General features: G+C 39.1%; 1 protein-coding gene across 5 annotated transcripts in view; it reads left to right on the top strand.

Moving 5' to 3' along the window:
* SHC3 (SHC adaptor protein 3) overlaps positions 1 to 27207 on the top strand; it is a 103963-nt gene that overhangs the window by 67624 nt on the left and 9132 nt on the right. For all 5 annotated transcript variants that reach the window (XM_046905840.1, XM_025145195.3, XM_040656351.2 and 2 more), the window contains 6 exons: positions 6752 to 6815; positions 8809 to 8928; positions 12044 to 12097; positions 16375 to 16426; positions 25417 to 25543; positions 26395 to 26548. In XM_046905840.1, the coding sequence (XP_046761796.1) occupies positions 6752 to 6815; positions 8809 to 8928; positions 12044 to 12097; positions 16375 to 16426; positions 25417 to 25543; positions 26395 to 26548 (571 nt within the window). The remainder of the gene's footprint in view (positions 1 to 6751; positions 6816 to 8808; positions 8929 to 12043; positions 12098 to 16374; positions 16427 to 25416; positions 25544 to 26394; positions 26549 to 27207) is intronic.

Raw genomic sequence — 27207 nt, 5'->3', positions numbered from 1 at the left:
ATCTTTCCTTCTGATGTGTTATTTGTGGGGAAAAATGTTAACTGGTTTTTGGATTCATTTGATTGATACATGGCAATGCAAAGCCTGAGTGAGAGTAATTAATGGAGCTCTCTGTCTCCACTTGCCTTCACGAGGAAGAAAAGAGCCTCTCAGATGACTGGAAAGCCGGAGAATCTGAAGCTAAACGTTCAAGGAAGCAGTTACAGTTATAGCAGGGTGTCTTAACATACTCTCAAATTCTGTTAATGGCACCAAGTGGTCACAGGTTCAAACACAGGTCACAGGCTTCAAACACAGAGAAATTTATGCCTTTTATGTTACGTGTCTTGTCATACTAGACAGCTCATCAACATCAGGTAGACTTTTTAGGCAGATACATGTTGTATATTTGTAAAATGTCATAAATCTCATAAGACTGCATGATTGCATGAGAACACGGTGTTAGAATGTTTATATTCTAATAGAAATCTTCCAAGACTCCTTTTTTTTATTTCCAAAGACCTGTTTTAGATGTTAGACCAATTAGAAGTAAAGGAAAAAAATTTTAGACCAAATTTTTCATTTTATTTTTGTAAGGTTTACTGTGCCTTCCTTTGAAATGTCTGCTACAGGCTGCTTTTTGAGAGAATGCTATAATAAATGACCTGAGGCTGAACACAGTCTGGAGGTTATTGTGATCCTGGTTTAGATCCTGTCCATCTCCCTGACAACTACCAGAATAAACAGCTAGAGGTCAGGTTGAATGGAAGAAAGCCTGGAGATCACAAAAGAAGTGAAAGGATTGGAGCTATCTAACAGTTCAAGCCTCCAAGTACATCTTTCTCTCTTTCTTCTTCTTTTTTTTTTTCTCTTTTTTTTCTTTTTTTTTTTCTCTTTTTTATTTTTTCCTCTCTTTTTTGATCTTATTCTTGACAGATGGGGGGTTGTGCAAAAGGAAAGGTTTTTGTAGGTATGCATTCAAAATCAAGGTTTTTTATACCTCTACTTTATGTTCCCAAAGCTGTAAACTATTTTGAGGGATTTCCTCTTTGAAAGGTACCCCAGATATTGAACCAAGATTATCAAAGACAAAACAATGTTCAATTGCTTATATATGACTATATGCTCAGCAGCCTTTTTGGTGTCACCTGCTGGTAACATACATTTGGCATAACTGTAAGTTAAAAAATCACAATGGTTGCTCCAGTTTTCTAAGCGCTGAGCTTACTGTGTATGCATGCAGAGTGAAGAGATGAGCACTGTGCCTTTCTAAAAACCAGGGCATTGTTCAGAACCACTGTCTTACAAAGATATTGTCACAAGCAGTTTAATATCTCTGCTAGTGATGAATAGAACAGAGCAAGTTTCTGAAACATGTATGTGATAGAAGAAGATAAAGATTGCATTTAAATTGCCTCAAATGTCCCTTAATGTTAGATTACATATGATGTTATAAAGCAAATGGATGGATAACATACTGGGGCTTTTTTGACATTAAAACCATATAAAGCTTATGTTAGCAAATTAATCTTAGTTGCACAATGAAGATGTAGGTGAACTAAAATAACAGCCATGTTGCCCTGTCTGAATTACCACTGGATAGGTTGCATGCTGTGTACCTAGTGGCATTCTGTGCTCTAGTGGTTGCTAAAGACATCCTTACTATCGTATGAATTTTATCCAGTGTAATAAAAATGAATTTGGCCAGCTTCCTTTCATTTTCTCATCATGGATTTTCTATAGGTAAAAACACTCAATTTCAAGAAACATATTGAGGCGAAGAGAAGGGCAAATTGCTTGCTGCTTGTTCTACCAGTTGACTACAGCTGTCTGTCCAGCCTGGTCTCACTCAACCAGATCCTCCTGCCTTTGTGCGCCCATTGACCAGTGACACATCAGAGCGGCACTTGTATCCTGTAGATCCCCACTGGCTGCCCCCCACACTATGAGCTGTGGCATACACCCTGTGCCTGAACCCTGCTCTGTGTTTTGTATCCTCCACTCTTTTCATTAGCTGCTTTTTCAGCCTTACATCACCTATCAATTTGTCTGTTGGAATTTAAAGTTCTGTAAACTGTAATGCCTTGGTCTAGTCTTCAGAGACTGCACATGTCCCCTATGCTACTTCAGGCAGCACTCAGTCATTTTACCTGTTTTGCAAACAAACAAGTAATATTTCAATTATTAAACAGATTTCTGAGAATGCTCTTTGCTCTCTGTTTCTTTTTCTTCCAGAAGTGAGATATTTTTATATTTAGCATAGCTTTGTTTCTCCTCAACAGATATTGGCATATCTGATTTATAAACTATTAAAAGAAGATTGGCAGGAATTTAACACTGTGAAGACTGGGGGCCTTATGTATAGTTCTCCAAGATGTGTCATGGTTGCATTAAAAAAGTCCCATCTTTTGATGTCTAATTTTAAACATGTGAAGCCCTAGCCTTTGGAGGTGGCAATGATAAAGCTGGGAATTAAAAAATTCTAGATATTAATGAGAGAATATTGGTAGTTTATTAATCTAGTCATAAAAAATATTTCAGACTAAAAACCAGTCAAAGTTGCTAGTCTTAATTCTGGAGGTGGCTATTCTTCTTCCGAATATGTTGAAAAAATCTGTGCAATTTTATGTGCTGTCATTTCCCTGAAATACAACTTCCAGAATTTTGTCATCTTTTTTTTTTTTACTCAATTAAATTGTATTAATTATAAACAGCAACAATGAAGTCCAGCATCGCAACCAAAAAAAAAAAATCATTTAGTTCATAGGGAAGGAGGGTATTTTCCTATGGTGGTGTTTGATACTTGATAGAGGAATAGATTTGAGTTTCCTGAGTGGGCTACTTTGTATGACTGTCAGAGAAAAATATTACTAAAACAATGAAAAATATCAGGGCATTAGCCTTTTTAATGAAACAAAATAGCAGTATAATATGTCTTTTTTTTCCTTTTTTTTCTGAGAGAGATATCAAGTCATTTCAAGGTAGAATATGTCAGTCTGAGGAAACGCACACTGGTAATTTTTCACCAGATATATTTTCATGCTGAGACTATTTTCAAAATGCACAAGTTTTGTGCCAAGAAAATGGCTCCAAAGTATGACCATCTGCAGAATAGTAAATACCCTTGGACAGATTTGGAACTCAGAGTGTGGTTCCTCATGTAGACAGCACAGTAGCTAATTTTAGAAGATATCAGGATAATTTAACACTGGTGTTAGTCTCTGCCCAGTGATTAAAACGGCATGTGGCGTAGAAAGGTGTAATGTCTGCCTATGTCAAATAACTCCTACCAGAAAGAAAGTCAATTCACATCCAACTTTTGCATTCTATGCAACTGTTCAACCTTGCAAAGGCATCCAGAACTTCTGCTTTTGCATTCTATACACAAGTCAGATAATTGCACTCTCAGCCTCGCAGCTGTTTCTATTTCTGGGTATGATTTGTGGCTCAGGTACTTATGCTAGGCATTTGCAAATCTATTAAGCTTAAAAGAGAAACAGTGTCTCCGCTGTACTGCCTGGCAATGTAAGCTAAAAGAAGGTCTTTAAGATGTCTTTAGATTACTATTAGTGTAAAGACCCCAAAAGATTATTTAGAATATTCTGAACAGAGATTCAGGAACCTTTCCCCAAGAAAAAAAGTGCATATCTATGTGGTGGCAGATATTCACCTGCCCTTTTTCTTCTTGCTTTCATCACCTCCTTCTGTAATGTTTCTCAACACCCTGGCAGAAGGGTACAGAACCTTTTGTTATAGGTACATAAAGGACTGTTGCCAGACTGCACTGATCTAACCTAGGCAATTTCTTTAATAATATATTTTCTGAAGTTCCCAGTGTTTTCACCAAAAGCATTATCTTATACCTTGCAATTGCTTGAGTAGATTTAGTATTCACAGTGTTTTTAAAAATGGACTTTAAACAAATTGTCAAATTTCAGTTCAAATGACATGCTTACCTGACATGCATCTCAATGTGTTGTTACCTTTCCCAGGTCTTCCTTTCACTTCCAGCATTCACACATTTGGGAACATTGAGTTCAGTAGAAGTGAGGTATTTTATTGAAAGGAAGGACTGTTACAGAAAAATCTATAGTTCTTTGTTATTGAATAGGAGGATGTGTTCCCTGGCTTTTCAGCTGTTCTGTGCTCTCCCAGTGGGTCCACAGAAACCAAGGCTGCCCTGCTATCCCCAACCCCTCTTGGGCTGGTTCATTTTCTGTCGCACACTCAAGCCATGGTTTTGATCAACAGGGTCCTTGAGTCAGATCAATCTGTTGAGTTACGTGCTTTATGCCTGGTAACCTGGAGATGCCAGGCACAAAAGGCAGTACCAGAAATATTACAATCCCCAACCCTGCACCAGAAAAACTACATACCTGTAAACAATTCTGGTCAGGCCAGAAAATGACCAGAAAAATTCCTTTTCTTCCTGCTCACTTCACATTGCTGCAAGAGACAGAAGATGAGGGAGGCAATAGGAAGAGAAAGGAAATTATGGACAAATTTATCCATCAAGCACACTTCAAATCTAAAATGCAAGGCTTTTTTGTAATAGGTAAAACCTATGAGGGATCTTAATATGTCCATTGTGCCACTAGTAACAGTAGAGATGGGGACAAAGAGGATGAAGTTCTGGTGGTGCATCTGTGGCAACAGTTTGCAGTGGAGGAAGGATGAGGTGTGGGTCTGAGATTCTTGGGCTTCCTGCCACACTGCTTTCAAAGGGCTCAGTTCAGTACAAGAAGGAGATGGAAAACCACAGTGCTGAGTTCACTAACAAGATAGAGGCCTCTGTATAAAGTAATGTCTGCTGGTTTCCTATAATGCTAAGAAAATATTTTCTGGTGGAGAAGATGAAAATTTATTTTACGTCATTACATTTTCAGAAGTAACCTACGTCTGAATATCTCATGGCAATAAGCATTTGTGATGCTTGCTGTGCTCTATTTCTAAGACATATCAGAGCTGCTTATTTAAACAAATTCTTTTTTACCTTCTATGTGAGAAAATTTAGTATCTACTTTAACTAAAATATTTGTTTGGGTTCAAAGAAGTGCTGTGTTGAACGTGAGAACAAGCACCGTACTGTGAAATGGAGTGCTATTGTAGCCGTGATGGTATGAGGACATAGACAAGGCAGAGTCTGTAGTGGGAGGCAATTTTATTAGATGAGCAGATGTAGCTGGGAGAAAAAAAAAAGAGAGAAAAAGACGAGTTTGGGAACAAACAAGCTCTCCTCTAGACCCGAAGAAAGGACCTGAAAGTTTTTGATTATTTGTTTCATTAAATCTTGCTTCAGAATGGCAGGATTTTAAACCTGCTGCAAGACCTGTTACACCCTTACTCTCCTCCCAAAAAAGCGTGCAGTTCTTTCAGATGACTCAAACTTTGGGCCTGCCCTAAGTAAAACCAGCCCAGGCACAACTATATAGTAATTACTAAGTACGTATGGATAAATCTGTGACATTTGCTGAGCTATTACATATTGAATGCTGAAACATATATGATGTTACTCTCCAGACTCTCTTGTTGAGCCTATGCATTCACTTAATGTGTTGTTGAAATATAACATCCTGCATATGGCACAAAATTAAAATAATATATATTCTTATCAAGACTGTTTCTATGCTTTGAGTATTTTGACTGTTCTTTATCTCACAGTTAATTGTATTTCATTCTCTCTCTCTCTCTCTCTCTATATATATATATATTTTTTTTTTTGCATAAAATATACTGTTTGCAAGATTTTAGGTCTAAAAACAATGAGCTGTTTTATATTTAAATAAGCAACTTTTGCAGTCAACTTTACTGAACTCCATGCAACAATTCTGTATTGCAGTGTCAGTGGGGCAGGTCTATTAATAGTACAGTTAGCACTGTCGATAATTGTCACAGGAATGTCTGGATATGCACAGTAGCACATTTTAAACACCAGCCAGACAACTGATCATTTTTGTAATCAGTTGTTAAGTACTGAAAGTATCTTAAAGATTTGTTGTTGCTGTACAATTTGAAAAAAAAAAAAAAAATTACTACTACATGGTTACTCTCCTCATTCAAATTCATTTTCAACATGATTTTCTTTCACTTAATGTATATGGTGCGAAGAATGAAGAAAACTGAGGAGAAATGTTCAGGGATCTAGTTTTGATTACAATAGCAAAAATAGGGTCACAAATAAATTACTTAGCTCATATTGAACACATTATCAATAAAATTGTGTCAAAACATACTTTATACACCAGGCAGGTTACCAAGAATATTGCAGGTTTCTGATATTATCTAATGCCAGAAAAGTGGTTTTGCTGTGTCTGGAAAAGTGTGTAGTGAGGTAAAGAATTGTTACTAACCCTTGCTTTATAGGAAAGTATTAAAGTAAAGCTGTAAAGCAATGTTAATTGAATGCATGTATTGTGTTCTGGTTCCTCGTGGCTTAATAATGTAAAGGAATGAGAAATGGAAGAAAGTATTAAAATAAATATTCTAATTTAAAGTGATGAAAGGTCTTTTTGATAGCGTGTGAAAACACTTTTATCCTTTGCAGTTCTCAAAGTATTCTTCTTTGCATTATTGCTGGCTGTTTGCTGCCCTCTGTTTTACTCTCAAGTAATCTAAATCTGAATAGTGGCTCTGTTATTGGTGAGGAGAGCTCACTGAATCACTAACTGTCCTCACATGTGAGCAGAGATACCGTCTTTTCCAGTGCATTTCAGAAGAACAAATTAAAAACCCACATATTCATTTGCTACAAACCTTTTTTCTGTCTCTTCAGGGAAGCAATCAGTCGTGTTTGTGAAGCTGTGCCTGGTGCCAAAGGAGCCTTCAAGAAACGAAAGGTATTTTTCCCTTCTTGTAGTGAAGCTGACTGTATTTTCTTAGTTCAACATCAAGGAGACCAGGCACAGCAGGCAGGAGACTTAAAGCAGCTTTGAGAATTGCAGATCATTAACTAAAGTATTTGCTCTTTTTACCCACTGTGTGCTGCTTCTCACTCTTTTTGTCAGAGTCTTCTTTTACAGGAATCTTCAAGTAGGAGTACATCTCAGAAACGGACTGCAGCTTGTTCCTACTGTAAAAACTCCATTTTTGTGTGCGTGTATTCTTTTGTAGATTTGCAGGTGAAAACCTAAAACCAAACAAAATGGGATGCCTTTTCATTCAATATGAGTGAATTGTGAAAGTCCATAATGGAAACTATCGAAGAGTCCAAAAGTATACATTATTTTCAAAGTGACTAGATCTGTTTATGGAGCATAGAAAATTTCTTGTTTCTGGAAACTGAAAGAATGTGTCAGCAGTTTCCTGTTTCACATGCTCTTCCCTGAGCAGCATTGGCCTAGCATACTGATTACTATACTTTTATTCTTATTTGTGTGGTAGGAATTAGGATCTGCAAACAGTGAATGGAGGAAGCCTTGGCATGGTCCCTGCACCACCATATCCTCTTCTACATGCCCATGAGCAAAGTTGGGATTTAACACTAAGCCTCAGGGAGAGAGTGCAGAATGAAATCAATTTTAGCACTTGTGTGTGTTTCTGGATGCAGATGAACAGGCAGGTGAAGATGAGGTCTGCCTGCTTGCCACTGTCTGGCATTCTGTGCAGTCCCTGTAGAACAGGGAGACTGAAATTCTGCTTCTGCAATGGGGAACATTCCCAAAATAAGGCAATGGAACCACATCTGTGACAGCATAATTGGAAACGACAGAATTGAAATTGTGATTTTCTTCTATTCTCTAGGAAATCTATCTCACTGGCAGTTTTAGATTCTCCAGCCTTTGTTTTTAAACCCGAAGGCAAAGAGGAAAATGCCTTTTTAAAAAATATTATATCATGCAAAATATAAGAATCTCAGGTGCTTAGTGAGACACCTTGCTGTATTACTGTGTTTAGAAGTAGTGCCACTTATCAGTTGTGGAAAAGAAGTACTGTTCCTAAAATAAATCTGCTGGTTGAGAAGAAATTTTGCCCAGCAACAGAATATCAGCAAAATGTTAACGACAAGTTTTCTGTTGTCAGGGTGTAACTTCCATGGTTTTGCCTCTACTGGTTACCAATTTGGTTAAGGAGGCTTCTTGAGAACATTGGCGCTGTTAAGTGGGGATCCTCAGGCATTAGTTGGGAAGGGTTTAAAAGAGAAATAAGAATAGTTAAAAGAGCTTCTCTTAAGAAGCTTCTAGTGAAAACACTGTCTCTGTAGCATGATGAATGTTACACCAGTGAAGCACAATGTTGTATGTAAGTAATATGTAATCAGTGTGTTTTTAATCAATCAAACAGAAAGGAAAAAGTTAACAATGAATTTAAGCTTTAAAGGAGGAGTACAAAATTGGCCAGTCTGGTAGAGACAAAGCTTACCAACCTTGCAGGCACTGTATCACAAATACAGTGGCAGAGGAACACTGCCTTCAGTCACTGCTCTGCTTTCATAACCTCATTACCAACATGCATGTGCAGCTGTATATCTGCAGTGAGTGCATGGCTTGGTCTGCTGTTTCTGGGCAGCCTGCTTTTCAGGCTGTGTCTACCCAGACAAGGCAGCTGTATGAGGTACCAGGGGTGGGAAGTTTTTGAACTATCTAACTGCTCCGAGGTAACTTCTTAGGTTACACTTTGATCAGGGGCCAATGTGTACCTACCTAATCTGTTATCACTAATAGTAGTAATAGTATAAATGAGATACTATCTCCAGAGGAAAACAGCTGTTCCGATGAAGTGATCTTTCAAAGGTTAGCGACTTTTTAGAAACCTTTATTGTTTGGGCTAAACCTATGTACAAGAAAGGTTGCCCAAGTATAAAGAACAAAAATGTGCTTTTTCCCCCCACAGCCACCGAGCAAAGTTCTGTCCAGCATCTTGGGAAAGAGCAATCTTCAGTTTGCAGGAATTAGCATAATGCTGAATATTTCTACCACAAGCTTAAACCTTATGACTCCTGATATGAAACAGGTGAGTATAAGTACCATACTAATTTGTGAGACTTTTGGCAAACTGCCTAGTGTGCAGTTATTTGTAGTCTACCAAAGTACTGGCTCAAGGTGTTATTCCTCAACATTGTTAATAAGATGAATGAAAATAGAAAATAAATTGTATTAGGAGTCATAGTTTGGTGGAGCATTCAACACAGATTTGATTTTCTGTTTACCATGCTTGAGGTTTTGTTCTTAAGGGACCTGTAATTTGAAATGGCATTCACTAGCTATAGGAGTTCTTGTTAGGCCCAATTACAAGCATTCAAATTGTTCAGAGGGATGCATCTGGAGTAGGTGACTATAAAGGACGGAATGTGCAACCCCAATTCTGTTTTCATTCTTCCCATCTAGAGCCTTAGAAAGCAATCTGTTTCTAAAGTGCTGCTAAAACTATAACCAGAGGGATTTTGCAGTGCAGTGAAATGCCAGTCTTTTCAAAAGACAAAGCAGCCTTTTTCAGGCTGCCCATTTCTTCTTCTTCTCTGTGCTGAAGGTACCCTACAGACACTGGGGAATCACTGCAGTGGTCTGTGAATGAGAAAAATCCTTGCTCAGGGTATATATAAAGAGAAAGCAGGCAGACTTGAGTAGTCACTGCTATGCTATTTGCTGGGAGCCACATACTTCTGCCCAGATACAGCCAGAGGGAAGAAAAATATTTTTGTTGTCCTCAGGAGCCTCAGGATTATAGAAGAAAAGGAATATTCACACTGTGTGTTTAAAAAACCTGCTGTTTATTATTATATTTTCAGTGACTCATTCTTGTCCTCCATTTCAAAAGCATTGTAATCTTCTACAGCAAGCACTGAGACTGTGAGTGCAGTGTTATGGCTGCTTGCAGTATTTTGGAGCCTTATTATGCAATAGATAAAGCAATGTTTTTCATGAGGACAGTTGCCCAAAGTCAGAAGCATAGGAATGTGATCTATTTATATTACATCTATTTATCTATTTATAAAATATTACATCTATTAAAAAAGTGCCAGACCCTGAAAGTGGTCATTTTCAGCTGACATCAGAGTAGAAATGCAATTAAATGTTATATCCCTGAAAAGGATCCTCTCCCAAATGCTTTGATTTTTCTCTGAGTGATGAAGTGATAAACAGTAAGCTGAAAAACAAACAAAAAAAAAAGGAGTTGACAAAACTGTTTATGTTTCTCCCACATCATTCTTGTTCTGGATGCTCCCAGCCTGGGAAACATCTGGTTTCTCAGAGATCCCATTTGACTATTGCTTCTTGTTTGTGCCAAGCATTTGATTTGAAAATAAGCATGGCACAGCAGCTCTGCCCTTGGAGGCTTCACCCAGGAATATGGCTGTGGACATCTGTAATAGCCTCTTTTTCCCAGAGGAGCAGAAACAAAAGAAAAAAGGATGTTACAAGCTCTTGGGTGACAGGCAAGCAGTGGCTTATGTCCCTGAACCAGAATGTTGTGACCATGCTAAGCAGAGGCATATGGAACCTTTTTGTTTTCTTTTGTTTCGCTTTATTTGTTTAAAGTGCAGATTGAGGTCTTTCCAAACAATGTGCCAAGAGGAGCAAATTGCTTCATTTAAATTAGGGCAAGATACCGACTATTTGACACTCCTTTCAATATTTTGTTATTGGGGAAAAAAATAGCCCTGCCTCAAGCTAAACTAAAATGTTTAGCTATGGAATTTCAAGGAGGGGAAAAAAAAAAAAAAGTCCGTCCAGGACTGACAGTTTCAAACACTTTTACATTTCCTTAAAATTTGAAAAAATGTTTTTGAAGCAATCTTACTTTTTCTTTTTTATGATGTAGAATGAGTTGTTCGCACAATACTAAAGGTGCAGAAATTATCTATTAGTTCATTTTTATTATTAAGTTCACTTCCTCTTTTATGGAAAAAAATATATGGAAATCTTCACTGCTGAGTATAGAGTGGTGGTTCTGCACTGAAAACTTAAAAATTAAGGACATTTTCTGAGGCTGCTGTGGAAAAGGAGGAGCATTAAAAAGGTAATGCTCTTTAAATGAAATAAGCACTTTGAGTTCTCTATGTTGATTCTATCTGACTTGGTGAAGTTTTCTTTTTAAGGAAGGATGGTTGCTAGCTCAGATCTTTAAAATTTGGGGTGAAAAAAGACATCACAGAATATTTTTACTGAGTCTTTCTTCCCCAACTCCTTCCTCCTCCCCAATCCCCTTACCCCCTCCTCCCCCCCCCCCCAAAAAAAAGAAAAAAAAAAGTTTTCTTAAGTTTATGGTTCCCTCTCCAAGCAAGGGATCCAAATGTCTGATGCGCTGAGTAAGAGGCCTGTCCCTAAAACAGAAGAATACTTTGGTGTGGGTTCTATGAATAAAATGATCAAGATAAATTTTCTCTCAAATGACCTTTTCTTTCTTGGTTCTTACATGATTTTATTATTAAAATATTTTATAAGTTAAACCTCAGGTCAGCAATGCAGCAGAACTGTTATCCTTGTATTAGAGGTTCACTACAATTAATCTCTTCATTGAGAAATATCTTATTAGTTCAAATTGTACATAAGCAATTCATATTTAGTCAATTCAAAGCCCTGGAGATTGCCTGAAATTTTGATCATGATGCTAGATTGCAGCCAGATCGAAAATTCCATTTTCATATTGCAAACATTTATGTTTGCAACATAAAACGATACAGAGCTATTGGAAGGAATGTTAGGAACTTGAGCTGGTATGCAGGTTGGCATGATGTCATTGATTTCACCAGCATGGTATGAGCAGGAAAGTATTTTGATGAAGAGGACCCTTTGCTGCATTCATAATTAACAGTGATAAAGAAACTGAACTTTAGCAAATTAAAAATTCTCATGAGGACTCTGTATGACAATTCTATATGATTTACTGGATTTCTAAGAATATTTAATAATTTTGCTGTGTCCTGCCAGGTTCCAAAGAACATCAGAATGAATACATTTATCCTTGAGTTTGTTTACATTCTCATGTTACGCATGCAGTCCTTTGTAGATATAACAGTTTATTTTGATCTTGGTTTCAGATTTTCACCCCTGAGAAGGGGTTAACTGTGAAAAAAAAAAAAAAATCGTACTGACTTGCACTTTATTCTTTTGATCTTTTGATACAGATCATAGCAAATCACCATATGCAATCTATCTCTTTTGCATCTGGAGGTGATCCGGTAAGCATTTATTTAAAGCTTTCTCCCACATAGATAATGCCTTGAGAACTGTGTGACAAAATTTATTGTATAGCTTTCTGAAAGAAAAATACAACCACAGTAGCTCCTGCTTCTTGTTTCATGAATCCTTCTTGATTGTTGCCATCAAACTCTTTTTGAAGGAAACTACTGTCAGGCAGTCATAAATTCTGCTCTTTGAATGACTGAAAGGAGAAGTATCAAAGGGCTGCAAGCATTCATATAAAAACTGATAAGTGGAGCTCCATTTTTCAGAGTAGGATGGGCAAATGGGTATTGTGTGAATTTTCATCCTGAATGTTTTTTATTTTCTCTTCTTTGCAGTAATATACAGTTACGTAGCAGGTATATGTATAGGTTTTTTTCTTCTTGTCTTGAAGAATACAATCAAAAGAATGTGTTAAGTACTGCCTTCAGGTATACTCATTACACACAGGCAGTTTGAAGACTGGCTTTCAGACAAAGCTAGATCTTTCTTTGTAATTCTGCAAAGTTTTCAGATACACCTATGCATTTGATTCATTTTAGATCGAAGGGCAAACTCCTGTCTTTATGGCCCATCCGAAGGCATATTAAATGTGCTCTAAAAATATTTATCATTTACAAGGAAGTGAAAGAATTGTAAAACAGGACAATGATTTCTTCATAACCTTAAGGATATGAAAGCTTTTAAGCCTAGACTAATTGTATGAATCTACTTTTTCTCTGTCATATTATCATACACAATTTATCTGTCATAGAGGAGAAGTAAGGTGACTTACAGCCTGCTTTGTAAGTTACTTCTCTCAGTTAAACTCTGTTAAGTTGAAGACTAGCGGCATTTCCTCTGCTCATTTCACTATCCTTGGTAAACATAAGGGCAAACTTCAATCTTTGAATAGCTCTGCTGAACTCAGTTAAGTTCCAGAAGAGAAAAGGACACCATATCATAATAATTTGGGGAACAAAAAATGGATTAACAGCAGCTTTCAAATACAACAGATTGCAATGGATACTGTAAATGAACAATTACTGAAGTGGGAAGAGGAGTCATTAGCACAAATCCCTGCCTCCATAAGAAGATTCTTTGCTCCCCATCTGCCATCCCAAATGCTAAGTTGCACACTGCCACTGATAGAGTGATTTACCAGAGAAGAGGAGAGCAGCACCAGAGACTGAATTTGGAGTAAACAAGCTCTCCCAAATGTTGTGAAGAGAACAGTCAGTGAGCTAACAGAGAAACTGAATGGTATGGTGTAAGAGAGCCTGTTAGAGACAGTGAAATTGTAACATTACTTTCTCAGTATGACCATTCATATGATCTCATTCTGGAGGGGGAGAGGGTAGGTGTGACTATCTAAAGATACTGTGCAGGCTCATCTCAGGGGGCTACAATATGGTACAACTTTAAATTAAAAAAAAAAAAAAAAAAAAAAAAAAAAAAAAAAAAACCTACTTCGTAAAACTGGTTCCTTTGTCCCAAAGGAGAACAGGAGAGAAGGCAAATGTTAGGGATGTGATTTAAGGTACTGCTTTATTAAACCATCTGTGAGTTATTCAGACAAAACTTCAGCCAGCCCTTTAATTATGTCCACTTGGTTGAAGATCGCTGTCCCCCAACCACAGTTGAGTCCCAGTCCATAAACTCATCTCATTCTATAAGATTTCATGTGTAGGGTGAAAGGCCATACTGCACAAAACATGAGAAGCCGAGATCTGTGCCTGAACTACTTCAGGGAATGCTTCCCTTATACTCAATTTTTAAGTTTGGTTTATTCAGAAGTGAGTTTGCCCCTACTCCTCAACGCATCCATTTTTTCTGCTCAGGTTTTCTGCCACACATTTTTTCTAGCTATTAGCTTTGCAACTTTCCTTCCACTCTCTAAGTGTTAATTACCTTCATTACTGAAAATATATCCACCCGAAAAGTGTCCCACAGTCTTGAAGAACTATTTGGATACCATATACATATTTGCAATATTCCTCTTTGTAATGAGTCAGACCTTTTCTGATTTAATCAATGTATGAGAGATTAAAATCTTTCCATCAAATCCTTTTACAAACCATTTCAGAATCATTTTTAATTTACTTCCAAAACTGTGTTTGTTCTAGATCTGGTTTAGTGATCTTTAGTCCTTCCTTATAATACACCAAATATTTTTCATCTATAGTCATTGCAGATGGCTGTTTCCAGGCTTCTAGACAAGACATTTGGCTTTGGTGTTGCCTGTTGAGATTTCAGAGGTAATTCTCTCAGAGGTCCTGAGGACAGCAGTTTATCATAGAATCATAGAATTGCTAAGGTTGGAAAAGACCCACAGGATCATCCAGTCCAATCATTCACAATTCACCAATGATTCTCGCTAAACCATGTCCCTCAACACAGCATCCAAACACTCTTTGAACACCACCAGAGTCGGTGTCTCCGGGCCTGCCTCTCCGGGCAGCCCATTCCAGTGCCTGACCACCCTTTCAGAGAAGTAGTATTTCCTAACATCCAGCCTGAACCTTCCCTGGTGCAGCTTGAAGCCATTCCCTCTAGTCCTAAGTTTCTGCCCAGCTGATTCCTCTGAAAGCATACCCTTTTGATGAGAACCTTATAATTCATTCACTTTTAAATGTGCTCAGCTCTTGTTCTTAGACTGATTCATCGTAGTTTGTGTCTGAAGAGACTTTAGAAGAAATAAAGAGTAGGTAGTTCCATTCTCTCATACCCACACTCAGAAATGCTATGAGGTAAATCTATCTGATATATCTATTAACTATGTCTGTATTAGTAAACAAAATGACTTGTCTGCTTTAAGACCCCAGAACGAAACAGCACAATGCAATTTGCATCTGCAGATCTACTCTCTTCCCTCCCAGTGGTCTCCTGGGATTGATGCCCAGCATGTGCTGTTTCAGGGCATTGCACAGTTTTGGGGCATTGCATGGGATACCACTGCAGGCAGATATAAGCAACTGTGAGACTACTCTCAGGTCTTTGTTTTGGCCCTATTTTTTTGCTATTATGGACACAGCTACTTTTCCCCTTACTAGCTAATATGATCATTACTTCTGCTTAAGTTTTTGCCCAGACACTATGTCACTGGGTGCTTAAGAAATTACTAGAAGAAATGCTAGGGGCTAGGGCTGGTCTGTTCTTTTCTGCTTTTTTTTTTTTTTTTTTTTTTTTTTTTTTTTTTTTTTTTACAGACCAACGTCATTGCCACTGTTGCCTGAGTGTCTTTCAATAGTGCGTTAGGTGATATGACTATCCATCTGTCGTCAAAACCATAAATATACTTCACCATTTTCCCTATCCTCTCCTTAGGAAGGAAAGTGTATATACAGGTAGCTGTGATTTGGTAGGGGTGTATACGTGCTTGTTCCAGAGAGAGCTAAGTTAAAGAAATCTGTCATTTAATTGTATATTAATGTTTGTTATGACATTAGATCTTGGTATAATAGTCAGTAGTATTGGATCAGTATATATTCTATATGTCTCAATTAGTTTTAGATATACATCACTAGCCAGGCATGTTAGGAAATGCTGGATTTAACCACAGCTTCCAAATTGCATCAGGGATACCTGGCATTCTCCAGATGTGCCAGCAGACCTCACATTTCCTGGGAGCACTGTCCTTTCTCCTTCATCAGCATGAAGATATGCAATGTGTGGAGGTGACAGGAGAGCAGAAAAAATATCACAAAAGAGGACGTGAACCCACTCGTCAGAAAATCCACCTGGCACGTAGGAATGGGGATGGATAAGAACTGCCCATTGGCAGAAGGAGAGTGTCCTGGGAAATTACTTGTGGCAGCCTAGCCATGGCTGATCACCTCTGTGCTATATGTAATTGTAGCCAATAATATAAATACACCCACTTGTTACCCATGAATGAAATACACTGCTCAGTATTTCTGAGGAGCAGGGCCATCGGTCCTACCCTTTCTGTCACAGACCCAGTTGCTTATTTGTATTCTGAAACAAACTCTCTGGGTACTTGAAAGATGAGGACTTGAAATTTCTGCGCCCCTTTAAATTAGGCCTTATCTACATCCTACTATATTTGTTTAATTGATTTTCAAGGACCTTGAAAGAGATTTTTAAGTTATGCTGGAATAGATCATCATATCAAAACCCTTAAGTGTTTTTATTCATAATAAGTAGTGTGTAACTGTAGGGCAAAGCATTTCATATTGAGCCCTTGCCCACAGGAATAGGTACTCTGGACTGCAATAATGCGATTTAATCTGTGCAAATTTTTTGGCATTCAATGTAGAAAACTTTTTTTCAGGATACAACTGACTATGTTGCATATGTAGCTAAGGATCCTGTTAATCGGAGAGGTAAGTCTGTTTGGCATCTATTTTCCCTTGAGAAACATGAACTATTTATGGTGTCATTTGGACTTCTTTTGTTCCCAGAAAAAAATAAACATAGCCCAGTAAAACATTGCCTTGGACAGAGTAATGTACCAATTTTTAGCAATAAAGAACAGCCATATGCAAGTTGGTTCTGAAACCTGGAAGAGGCCTTTTCTGCAGTTAATCTCCAAATTTCACTTGGATTCTCTTCATTTTTTAAATCAAAAGCCTGTCTGCATGAGCTTCTAGTCAACAGCTAAGTCATACCTAGCCTCAATCAAGATGCAAGACGCAGTCCTCTGATTAACTCTTGTGATTAAGAGACTGAATCTGTCAGAGCTCAGCACATGACAAATTCTTCCTGACAGATATATTTACCAAGTAGTGAGGTTTTGAACCAGCTTGCTGGGGGCTGTAAATCATCTTTCTCTGTGAAGTTCTATTAATGCAGATTCCTGGTTCTATTTCTTTGTCAGTGAACTGTCAGGAATAGGGAACCTGTTGCGGATTGTGTTCAAGGACCGAGATCCGGTGCAATCTCAAAAATAACAGCACATTATAAAAAGTGTGAATTACAGTGTGTAATAATAGATACATAAAATATTCCTGTTTGTAATGCAAAAAGCATCACTAGGTTTTAATGCTAGATGCAGAATATTGTATAATGTATCTGAGAATCAATTTATTATCATAGATTTATAGAAGAAAAAGACTAGCTCCAAAACATGTCTAAAGATTTTCAACAGATTTCTGCAGAATTTTGATACTTTTACTCCAGCCCTGGAAATCCAGAGCTGCTACCATCAGCACAACTAATTCAATATCTTCTGTATTTTGTGACCTTTAGGTATCTTAGATATTTCAGCAATCTGTTGTGTCCTTGATCAGAAATGCCCAGATTTGACAGCATTAACTCAGTACATCTGCTAAAAACACAAATATGCTAAATATTAATGAAGAACCCAAAAATCTTTAGAGGAGTGGGAGGCAGGGAGATAGTTTCTCATCATGCTTATTAGGTTTTAATCTGATGTACCACCCACTTGCAAGGCTCAGGCATCAGACTGGAGGCTATGTGATGGAGAGCAGGACCCCACCCTCTCTCCTTTAGCAGTACTGTTCTGCTGAACTTGGCTCAAGAGATCTCAGGGGCAGCGTAATGGATTACCTGGTAATTTCCCACACTGCAGACAGATATGTGTACTGTAGGGTCTGGAGAAGCCCTGCATTCTGTTTTCCTCTGTGAATGGATTTTATATAAAAACCATTTCATGGAATACAGACCTTATGTCTAACTTCAATGCATTTAGCGTTAGCTTCCTGTCATGGTTGTGTTATGCTAGTCTATTCTAGATTAAGAAACAATCAAATTACCTGATATTGTTTCCTTGTGGTGCATTTATATCAAGTCACTTATCAGTTTTTAGGAAAAATTTGTCAGAATGGATTCTGTAGGTCTCCAGCTACAGTTCGTGTCCTTCCTCCTTCAAATCATTTATTCCTCCTTTTCTGCTTTATATTAAAAATGCAGATGATATGTTATTTTTTGGAGTAGTTTAGTATTAACCTCAGCAATATAATAGAGCCCTTTTCAATTAGCCCTTTTTGCTGCCATGTAGCACTGGTGTATCTCAGGTGAAATACTTTCATGCAGTGATCTTGATTTCAGTGATGTCACTGAATGTCACTCATGCAGTGATCTTGAGTTCTTGTTCAGTTTTGGGCACCTCAACACAGAAAGGACATTGAGATGGAGCAGGTCCAAAGAAGGGCAACAAGGCTTGTAAAGGGCTTGGAGAACATGCCCTATGATGAGTGACTACAGGAACTCTGACTGTTTAGTCTGGGGAAGAGGAGGCTGAGGGGAGACCTTATTGCTCTCTTCCAATACCTGAAAGGTGATTGCAGTGAGAGCGGGGTTGGTTTCTTCATACTGGTGACAGGATGAGCAGAAATGGCCTCAAGTTGCGCCAGGGTAAGTTTAGGTTGGATATCAGGAAAAACCTCTTTACAGAAAGGGTTGTTAAGCACTGGAATAGGCTCCCCAGGGAGGTGGTTGAGTGACCATCCCTGGATGTGTTTAAAAGCCGTTTGGATGTGGTGCTGAGGGACGTGATTTAGCAGTGGGTTGATAGAGGTAGGGTAGTATGGTTAGGTTGTGGTTGGACTTGATGATCTTGAAGATCTTTTCCAACCTGAACAATTCTACGATTCTATGATATTTAACTCTTTTGAGTTACAGCTTTCCATAAGAGGTTTCCCCAACAGTATATATACATTAGAAGCTTGTAGATCAGTGACTTTGCATGTGCTTAGAATTAAAATGCATTTTTGAAAAGTATAATTTAGCAAGGGATCCAAGTTGCTGTCTTTCACCATCACTGGACAGCCTTTGAGTTGTCTGCAAATCACTTCAGGAAAGAGTTTGAATTTACTTCCATATCTCTCAAAATTGTTAGTGCTGCTTTTACTGACACTAGGGCTAGTGCTATGCCACAGCTTGCACATGCATTAAACTAATTTCTTCCCAAGGCTAGAAAAGCTTTCTTCATGCTTTATATTCTGCATCTGGCTAGCTAAAGTCTATTCGTCTTCCACTGTAACATACACAAGAAATCATCTCTGTGTAAGCCGTACCATCTCATTCTTTTACAAGAAGCACATCCCCTACCTGCTGAAAGTCCATTCGTGTATCCAAGGAAACACGTTACTCATTGTCTCACCCACTGAAACTACTTAATGACTCATACTTTATTTCAGTTCCAGACAGGTTTAGCAGTGAACAGTGTAGCCTCTTTAAATGCCCTCACTATTTACAGAGTGCAAAAATTATAGCTTTCTTTGACCTAACTATTCTGGGTCCACTTTCAATGAGATATGTCTGCAGCTTATCTGGGGCTGATTGTTCACCATCACTAACACTGTTGCGGATACTATATAAAGAGCAAATATCCTGCTGCTAGCTTTGTCAGACTCTCTCTTTGAGTACATGGAGGCTCCTAGTTTTGGCTGACAAATCCACCTTCAACATAAAGCCAGGGTCATTTTCTCCAAATTAGATATTGCTTTAATCTGTTAGTAGACAGAGCAAATGCTGTAAGATGAGAAGACATCATCATTCATGATGAGCTCAGAATCTGCTGCAACAGCTCTAGCAATTACCCGCATGACTGCAGGTTTATTTACTCTTTAATCTGGTCTTTTATAAAGTTTGTCAAACAGACCACCACAGGGAAGACATTGTTAGACTTTCTGAATCTCCCTATATTGCTTTAACCAGATTTATGTTGCAAAAATGTCATGATCAGTCTGCATTTGTAGGACATTGACATCCAAAGCTCTTGATTCCTCTGAGCTGGGAACTGGACATACACTAAAGTGCAATTTTTCAAGTAAAGAATTTATTTTCAAATTAATAAAGTAGCCAGGGTAAGACGTTCCATGGTACTATGAAGTGCTTGGAAAAGAGCCAGAGTCTCAAATCCAATCCAGACTGTAGCCAGTAGACCATGTTCTTGTCCAGCACTGAGTATGGAAGATGAATTTGCATTATGCATTCATAATGTCAGAGAGATGCTGCTTGTTCAGATCTGTCGCTTTCAGCTCTTCTACATTCCTTCTCTCTTAAGTGAAATCTTTGTGACTTCACTCACTTATGTTGCCACATAAGGTGATACCTCCGAGACATGTTCTAGTGCAGCAATGGTAACAACTGCTTTTGTTCTTCCCAATTTCCTTCCTTCCTTGCTATCTCTGTTTCTCTATAATTTTTTCATATCCCTCACCTCTCTTCTTGGTAAGGGCATCTCTGTAACACCTTGCTCATCTTTGCCTTCCCTGGTCTGTGTCTTTCCCAGATTTTCTTGCTCAGGGTGCCCCCAAGCTCCCTGGCAATATCTCACCAATGAGCCAAAATGCATCCAAGTGGGGCTCGCCTGGGAACTTCCTTTCCCCATGCTCCCCCTGTATTAAATCTTATTGATTCTTTATTGTTCCTAAAAGTCCACACCTTGTAGCCAGTATATCAGTTAGATCTGATACGTGTTCCTCTTCAAACCCCAGCTCACAACCCCAACAGAAACGCCAGACTCCTATGTTCTGCTGTAATTCCTGGACAGTATTACAGGTTAAGCTTCTAACAACAAATACAGGGTTGCAATTATCTTCAGGGTGTAACAAGCATCCAATTACTCTCAGATCACACATTAACACCACTCACACCTTGGATCCAGTATTTAACATTCACACTATATAACAGCTGCTTATAAAGTCTCCATTGCTGGATAATGGAATCTGCCTACTTGCCCTGAACACCAAATTCCCTGGACAAGAACTATAATCAATGTTCCCAGCAACAAAAACACTTATATTATAAATGGAATTCCACAAACGATATTTTTATAACAGAAACACTGAACAATTACAAAGATAACAACAATGACAAACACAGTTCCTATCACAAAAAGAAAGAGAATCAGTTTGGGCATTTGCCTACCCCTCTTGACTTTAAACACTTCAGTGACAGTTTCCAGCTGTCTCCCTCGCAGGAGAACGAAACCATGGATCTGACACACTTTTGTAGCTACTACCTTTCCAAAGTGTTACACAGCTTACATTCCCGAGCGCACTATGGCCTCACTCTCAGGATACCTTGCATGCTTTACCTGTGGGGTTCTCAAGATACCCCCCTAAGTGGGACCCTCCTCCCGAGGGTTGTACTCCCACGCCAATCATGATCACCCAACCTATACCCGTGGATCCACCCTCGGGGGGAGCACCCTCGCTCCTTCAACCCCGCGTAGGACGTCTCCTCACGTCTTATGGGTCCCTGTACCTGAAACATACCTGGTCTGCGCAGGAGCTCTTTCCCTGACCCACAGGGAATGTGGACGTGTTGAGTCTTCTCAAAAAAAAATTGTTTTCAGGGCGCGCCAGAAGCATCCCCTGGTCTGACCAGCCCTGTGGTCCAGCAAAGAGTTCTCCTGGCTGGCTCGCCAAAACTGACTTGCAGAACAAACTCTGTAACCACAAAGTAGTTGTAGAGCAGGTCCATTCTATTTGGCTGGCTTGGTGCAGGGGGGATAGCACCTTCCTAGCCTGCACACCAAAAGCAGGTAAACATCCCCCTTTATAGAAGGAATACATGCATATTTATGGTACAAGGAGTGGTAATTACGATTAATTCCAGTATAATATTCCACGCTTATTCTACACCCCAAACCCCACCCCTAACTAATGGCCCCATATCGTTCCCATTGTTTGTGCTCAACTACTCTTAACAACATAACAGATTAGCCTATTATTCATGCCCTTGTGGACAAGAAAGCCAATGGTGCATCAAAAAGAGCGGGGCCAGCAGGTGGAGCAAGTTGAGGCCACATCTAGATTACTCTGTCCAGTTATGGGCTCCTCAGTTCAAGATGATGAACTTCTGGAGAAAGAGAGAAGGCCACAAACATAATGAGTGGCCTGGAGCATCACTTTTATGAGGAAAAGGTGAGAAACCTATTCAGTCTGGAGAAGAGAAGAGTGAAAGGAGATCTTATCAATATTTAATGAGTAGCTGAAGGGCAAGAGTAAAATGGACAGAACCAGGCTATTTTCTGCAATGCCCAGTGACAAAACAAAGGGCAATAGGCACAAACTGGAACACAGGAAGCTTCATATTAACCTTAAAAAAAACTTCTTTAAGGTTGACAGAGCAGTGAAATAGGCTGCCCAGCGAAGTTGTGGAGTCTCCTTCACTAGAGATATTAAAAACCCACTAGGATGCTTTATTGTGTAACCTGTTCTGAGGAATCTACTTTAGCAGAGGGCTGGACTTGATTATCTCTAGGGGTCCCTTCCAAACTCTGTGATTCTGTGGTTCTGCGGTTCTGCAATTCCGTGCCACCCTCCCTCCTCACCACCTATGCAACAGGGACCTCAGAAAGATGTGATGCAGGGAATTAACCAGAGTCCTGGTTCTGTGCTCCCCCAGTGGCACTGCAGCTTGCTGGGAGTGTCTCTCTCCATAGAGATACACTGGAAAATGTTCCATTCCTCTGTATTACTTGGATAATTTTAGGGGCTAGAATCATTGTTACTGCTCTTCCCTTAGCCTATAAATTTAAACATTTCAGGAACTCAAAGAGAAAAACTTGCAAACTTGAGGTAATAATAAAAAAATGGCTGAGGCTGGCAGGGACCTATGGATCCATATGGCCCAACCCCTGCTCCAGCAAGGACACCAAAAACAGGGTGCCCAGAAGCACATTCAGGAGGCTTTTCAAGATCTCCAAGGAGGAGACTTCACAACCTCTCTGGGTTGCCCGTGTCAGTGCTCCATTGCCTGCACAGCACAGAAGTGCTTCCTGGTGCTCAGAGGAAACCTATATTTCTGTGCCCACTGCCCTTTGTCCTGGCAAAGGGGAACCACTGAATGGAGCCTGGCTTTGTCTTCTTTGCACTCTCCTTCAGGAATTTATACACATTAATGAGGCCCTCAAGCCTCCTCTTCTCCAGGCTAAACAGTCCCAACAGTCCTCAACCTCTCCTCACAAGACAGATGCTCCTTGATCTTGGTTGCCTTGTCTTGGTCTCCTTCCAGTATGTCCAGATCTTTCTCATACTGGAGACCCCGAAACTGGACAGTACACTCCAGGTATGACATCACCAATGCTGAGTAGAGGGGAAGGATCAGCTCTCTTATCTTCTAACAATGCCTTGCCTGATGCTGCCAAGAATACCATTAACCTTTTTAGTAGCAAAGCACACTGCTGTCTTGTGTTCAATTTAGTGCCCACCAGGACCCCAGCTTCAATTCTGCAGAACTGCTTTCCAGCTGGGTGGTGTCCAGCATGTACTGGTGCGTGGGGCTCTTCCTCCCCATGTGTAGGACTCTGCACTTATATTTGTTGAACTTCATGGGGCTCTAGTCAGACCAACTTTTCAGCCTATCAAGGTCCCTCTGGGTGTCTACATGTCCCCTCTGGTGACTCAGTTACTCAGTCACCAGTTTTGTGTCTTCCTTGAGGACATACTGAGGGTGCACTCTACTCCATTGTTCAGATTGTTAAGGATGATACTAAACAGGACTGGATGCAATATTGACTCCTGGAGTGCTCCAACTAGACTTAGCACCTCTGACCTCTACCATATGGGTCTAGCTGTTCAGCCAGCTTTTGATCCACTTCATTGTCTGCTCATCCATCCCACACTTCAACAGCTTCTCTATGAGAAGAAACTATATGGAACAGTGCCAAAAGCCTTTCTGTAGTCCAGGAAGACAATACATACCCCTCCTCCCTCGTCCAGCAGATTTGTGATTTTATACTAGAAGCTTAGCATTTTGGCTAGACATGATGTCCTCCGTGAATCTATGCTGACTACTGCTAATCTTCTCCTTTTTGTGTCTGGAAATGGTTTCCATAATTAACTGGATCCATCATCTTCCCAGGGACCAACGTGAGGCTGACTGGCCTTTAGTCCTCTGGGTCATCCTTCTCATCCTTCTTTAAGATAGGAGTAATTGCCTCTGTTTAGTCTTAGGATACCCTTCCCAGTTGCTGCAATCGAGCAAAAATTATTAGATATTATGAGAGTAGCCCTGCTATCCCTTCGTATTGCTCCTGATGTCACTGGCTAGATTCAATTCTGTCTGGGCTTTAGCTTTCCTACTTTAATTTCTGGCTGCTTGGGCAGTGTCTCTGTCTTCTTCCCATGTTACCTGTTCTTGCTCCTATCCTCTGTAGGCTCTCTTTTTGTGTTTTAATTTGGCTAGGATCTCCTTGTTCATTCATGCAGGCCACCTAGCATTTTGCCTGACTTCTTTGCTGGGATGCATAGCTCTTGGATAGAGAGGAGATGATAATCAAATATTAGGCAGCTTTCTTGGTCGCCTCTTCCCTCAAGGGCTGTACACCACAGTACTTAACCAAGCAGATCCTTGAAAAGGCCAAAACTGCTCAGCTGTAGTCCAGGGTACTGAGCTTGCTGTGTGCTCTCCTTACTGTTCTAAGGATCTTGAAGTCTTGAATTTCATGGTTGCTGCAGCCAAGGCTGCCTTTGAGCTTCACATTCCCCACAAGCTTCTTCTTATTGACAGGAGTGAGGTTCAGCATAGCACATCTCCTTTTTGGTTCCTTTATGACTTGGAGAATGAACTTATCACCAACATACTCTAGGAAACCTTCTGGATTGCTTATGCCCTGCTGTGTTATTGCTTCAGAAGATATCAGAGTTGTTGAAGTCCCCCATGAAGACAAGGTTGTGTGAATGAGAGGTTGATTGTCTGTTAGTAGACGGCTTCATTTGCTTGCTTCTTCTGGTCAGGTGGCCTGTAGCAGTCTCCCAGTATAATGTCAGCAACCTTTTCTTCCTTTTAATCCTTACCCATGAACTCTCGGTTAGCTCCTCATTCATCCCTGGACAGAAGTCTGTGTGTTCCAGTTTGTCATTGACATAGAGCATCCGTCTAATCTCCTCTGCCTGTCCTTCCTAAAAAGCCTTTATCCTTCTCTTCCAACACTGTAGTCATGGGAGTCTGGGATAAAACTAAAATGGGATAACATTAATGAAAACAAAGAAAGTATGGGGTGGTTAAGTATTTTATAGTTCGTGTTGTTACTATTTACAAATGTCTTTATAAGCTCAACTTAAACCTCAGAGTTTTCTTGTAGTCTGTTATATTCAGGTAATTACAGATGAGTTTTTATGAGGTTTACAGTCTTTATGGACCTGTTAACATTGTGGAACTGATTTGTGCTCTCACCTATTACAGGTATAAGCCATAGCAATTTTATTTAACCTTTAAATATTCCACTGTTTGAAGTTCACTGTGCTTGCCTTAGGGTTTATTGAAATATGCATACCATGAATAGGGCGACTATGCCTGACATGTAGATGCTTTGTCACAGGTCAGTGAATCCCTGATGCACTGTATGAGCTCTAACATAAGTAACAATTTCCATGTGTTAATCTTTTTCATGTAGCTTGTCATATACTGGAATGCTGTAATGGCCTTGCCCAGGATGTCATCAGCACCATAGGGCAAGCATTTGAGCTTCGATTTAAGCAGTACTTGCAGTGCCCCTCTAAGATGCCTACTTTCCATGATAGGTGAGTATGATTACAGAAGACTGCTAAAGAATCTACTTTAACTTTCTATTAATTTATTAAAATATGCTGTAGAAAAAATTGCTGAAGAGGAACAGGATTTACATGCTTCAGAAAGAGATTTCTGCTAAATTGGCAAATGAGGACTTTCCTAATGAATATGAAAGGAACACAGCCATTTTAAAATAATGGGCTAAATCAGGATTCCATAGTGGAATTATTTAAATGATCATGTGTTTTCTGTTGTAGTTTATATGCAGAGCTGGATGGCTAAAAATGGGTGTAATTTGTGACATTTCCTTATTGTTGTTACTGTCATAGTCACTGTCAATTTAGATGAAGTGAACTAGAGTTGCTAGGTTTCCAATATGACCAGTGATATAAACAAATGTTAAATTCCAACTGAAATCACAGATCCAATCTCTTGATTTCATGAAGTTATTCCAGAATTACTGGAATAACTTCGAAGATTTACTGGTGCTAGAGTAGGAAAAATTAAAGACAATGATCTAGAGTTTAGTCAATCAGTGAAGTAATGGACAAAGGATACTGTGAAATTAAATCAAATATTTTATTAATGCTGTTTTTACTAATTGTTGAAGGTAAGTGAAAATATCCTTTACTCAGACTAAAGAATTTCACCCATTGCAAAAGGAGTTTTCAAAAAATTAGAGCAAATTTGTCCAAGAGTGGGTATGCTGAACAATCCATCATTTCTTCCTGACTTATAATGGTATCTGAGTTTTCCAAATAAGATGCAGAAGTGATTGCCTGACAAACAGTTTTAACATGCTGCAAGTATCTGTAAGTGCTTTGTGAGTGAAGGATAAAATGAAGCACTCATTTTCTTACAGGATGCAGAGTTTTGATGAGCCACTGATGGAGGAAGAGAGTGCAGCAGCAGAACACCCCTATTATAATAATATCCCAAATAAAATGCCCCCTCCTGGTGGCTTCATCAACGCCAGACTCAAAGCAAAGATTCCCACTGCTGCAGACACAGCTCAGGTCAGTGCAGTTGCATCTCTACCTTCCCACAGGTGGATCTGAAAAAAAAGTCTTCTAAGGTGGATACATCAGGAACATAAATGTTTGGCTAGTTTAATTTTGAATGATCAGTGAAGATCTAGGAGACAACAGATTAGGCATTTTGAGGGGAAAGGGAGGTGATTTCTTCATGGTGTTAAAAAATTACATAGGTTCAAGGAAGATAAACTCATTAAGGATTACTGTATTTGTAAACACCATATCTGTCTTGGAGTATGAAATGAGTACACTAACTGGAAAAATAATGATACAAAGCCTTTTGAACAGTCTAGCATAGTCTATGAATCAGCCAGATTCATAGGTAGATGTTTCATCTCACATTGAAATGAAGCCAGCTCAGATATTTCTGCCAGCATTATGGTTGGAAGTTTAACTGCAGTACCTACATAGCCATGTGAGTGTTTTAGATCCAGTTCACATCTGCTGAAATCTCTAAGGGCCTTCAGAAAATATTCTGCTATCAATACCTGAGTGAGTCCTCCAGTGATATAATAATTATGATTATTATTAAATTAAATGAAAATTAATAAATTATTGTTACATTAAATTAATTTATTGTTGTTATTAATAAATATTATTAATGATATAATAATAATAATGATGTGAGTCTTTCAGCTTTG

This window comes from Gallus gallus, chromosome Z, assembly GCF_016699485.2.
Source record: "Gallus gallus isolate bGalGal1 chromosome Z, bGalGal1.mat.broiler.GRCg7b, whole genome shotgun sequence".
Taxonomy (NCBI): Eukaryota; Metazoa; Chordata; class Aves; order Galliformes; family Phasianidae; genus Gallus; species Gallus gallus.
The sequence above is the reverse complement of the archived record's forward strand: the minus strand, read 5'-3'. Positions and strand labels throughout refer to the sequence as shown.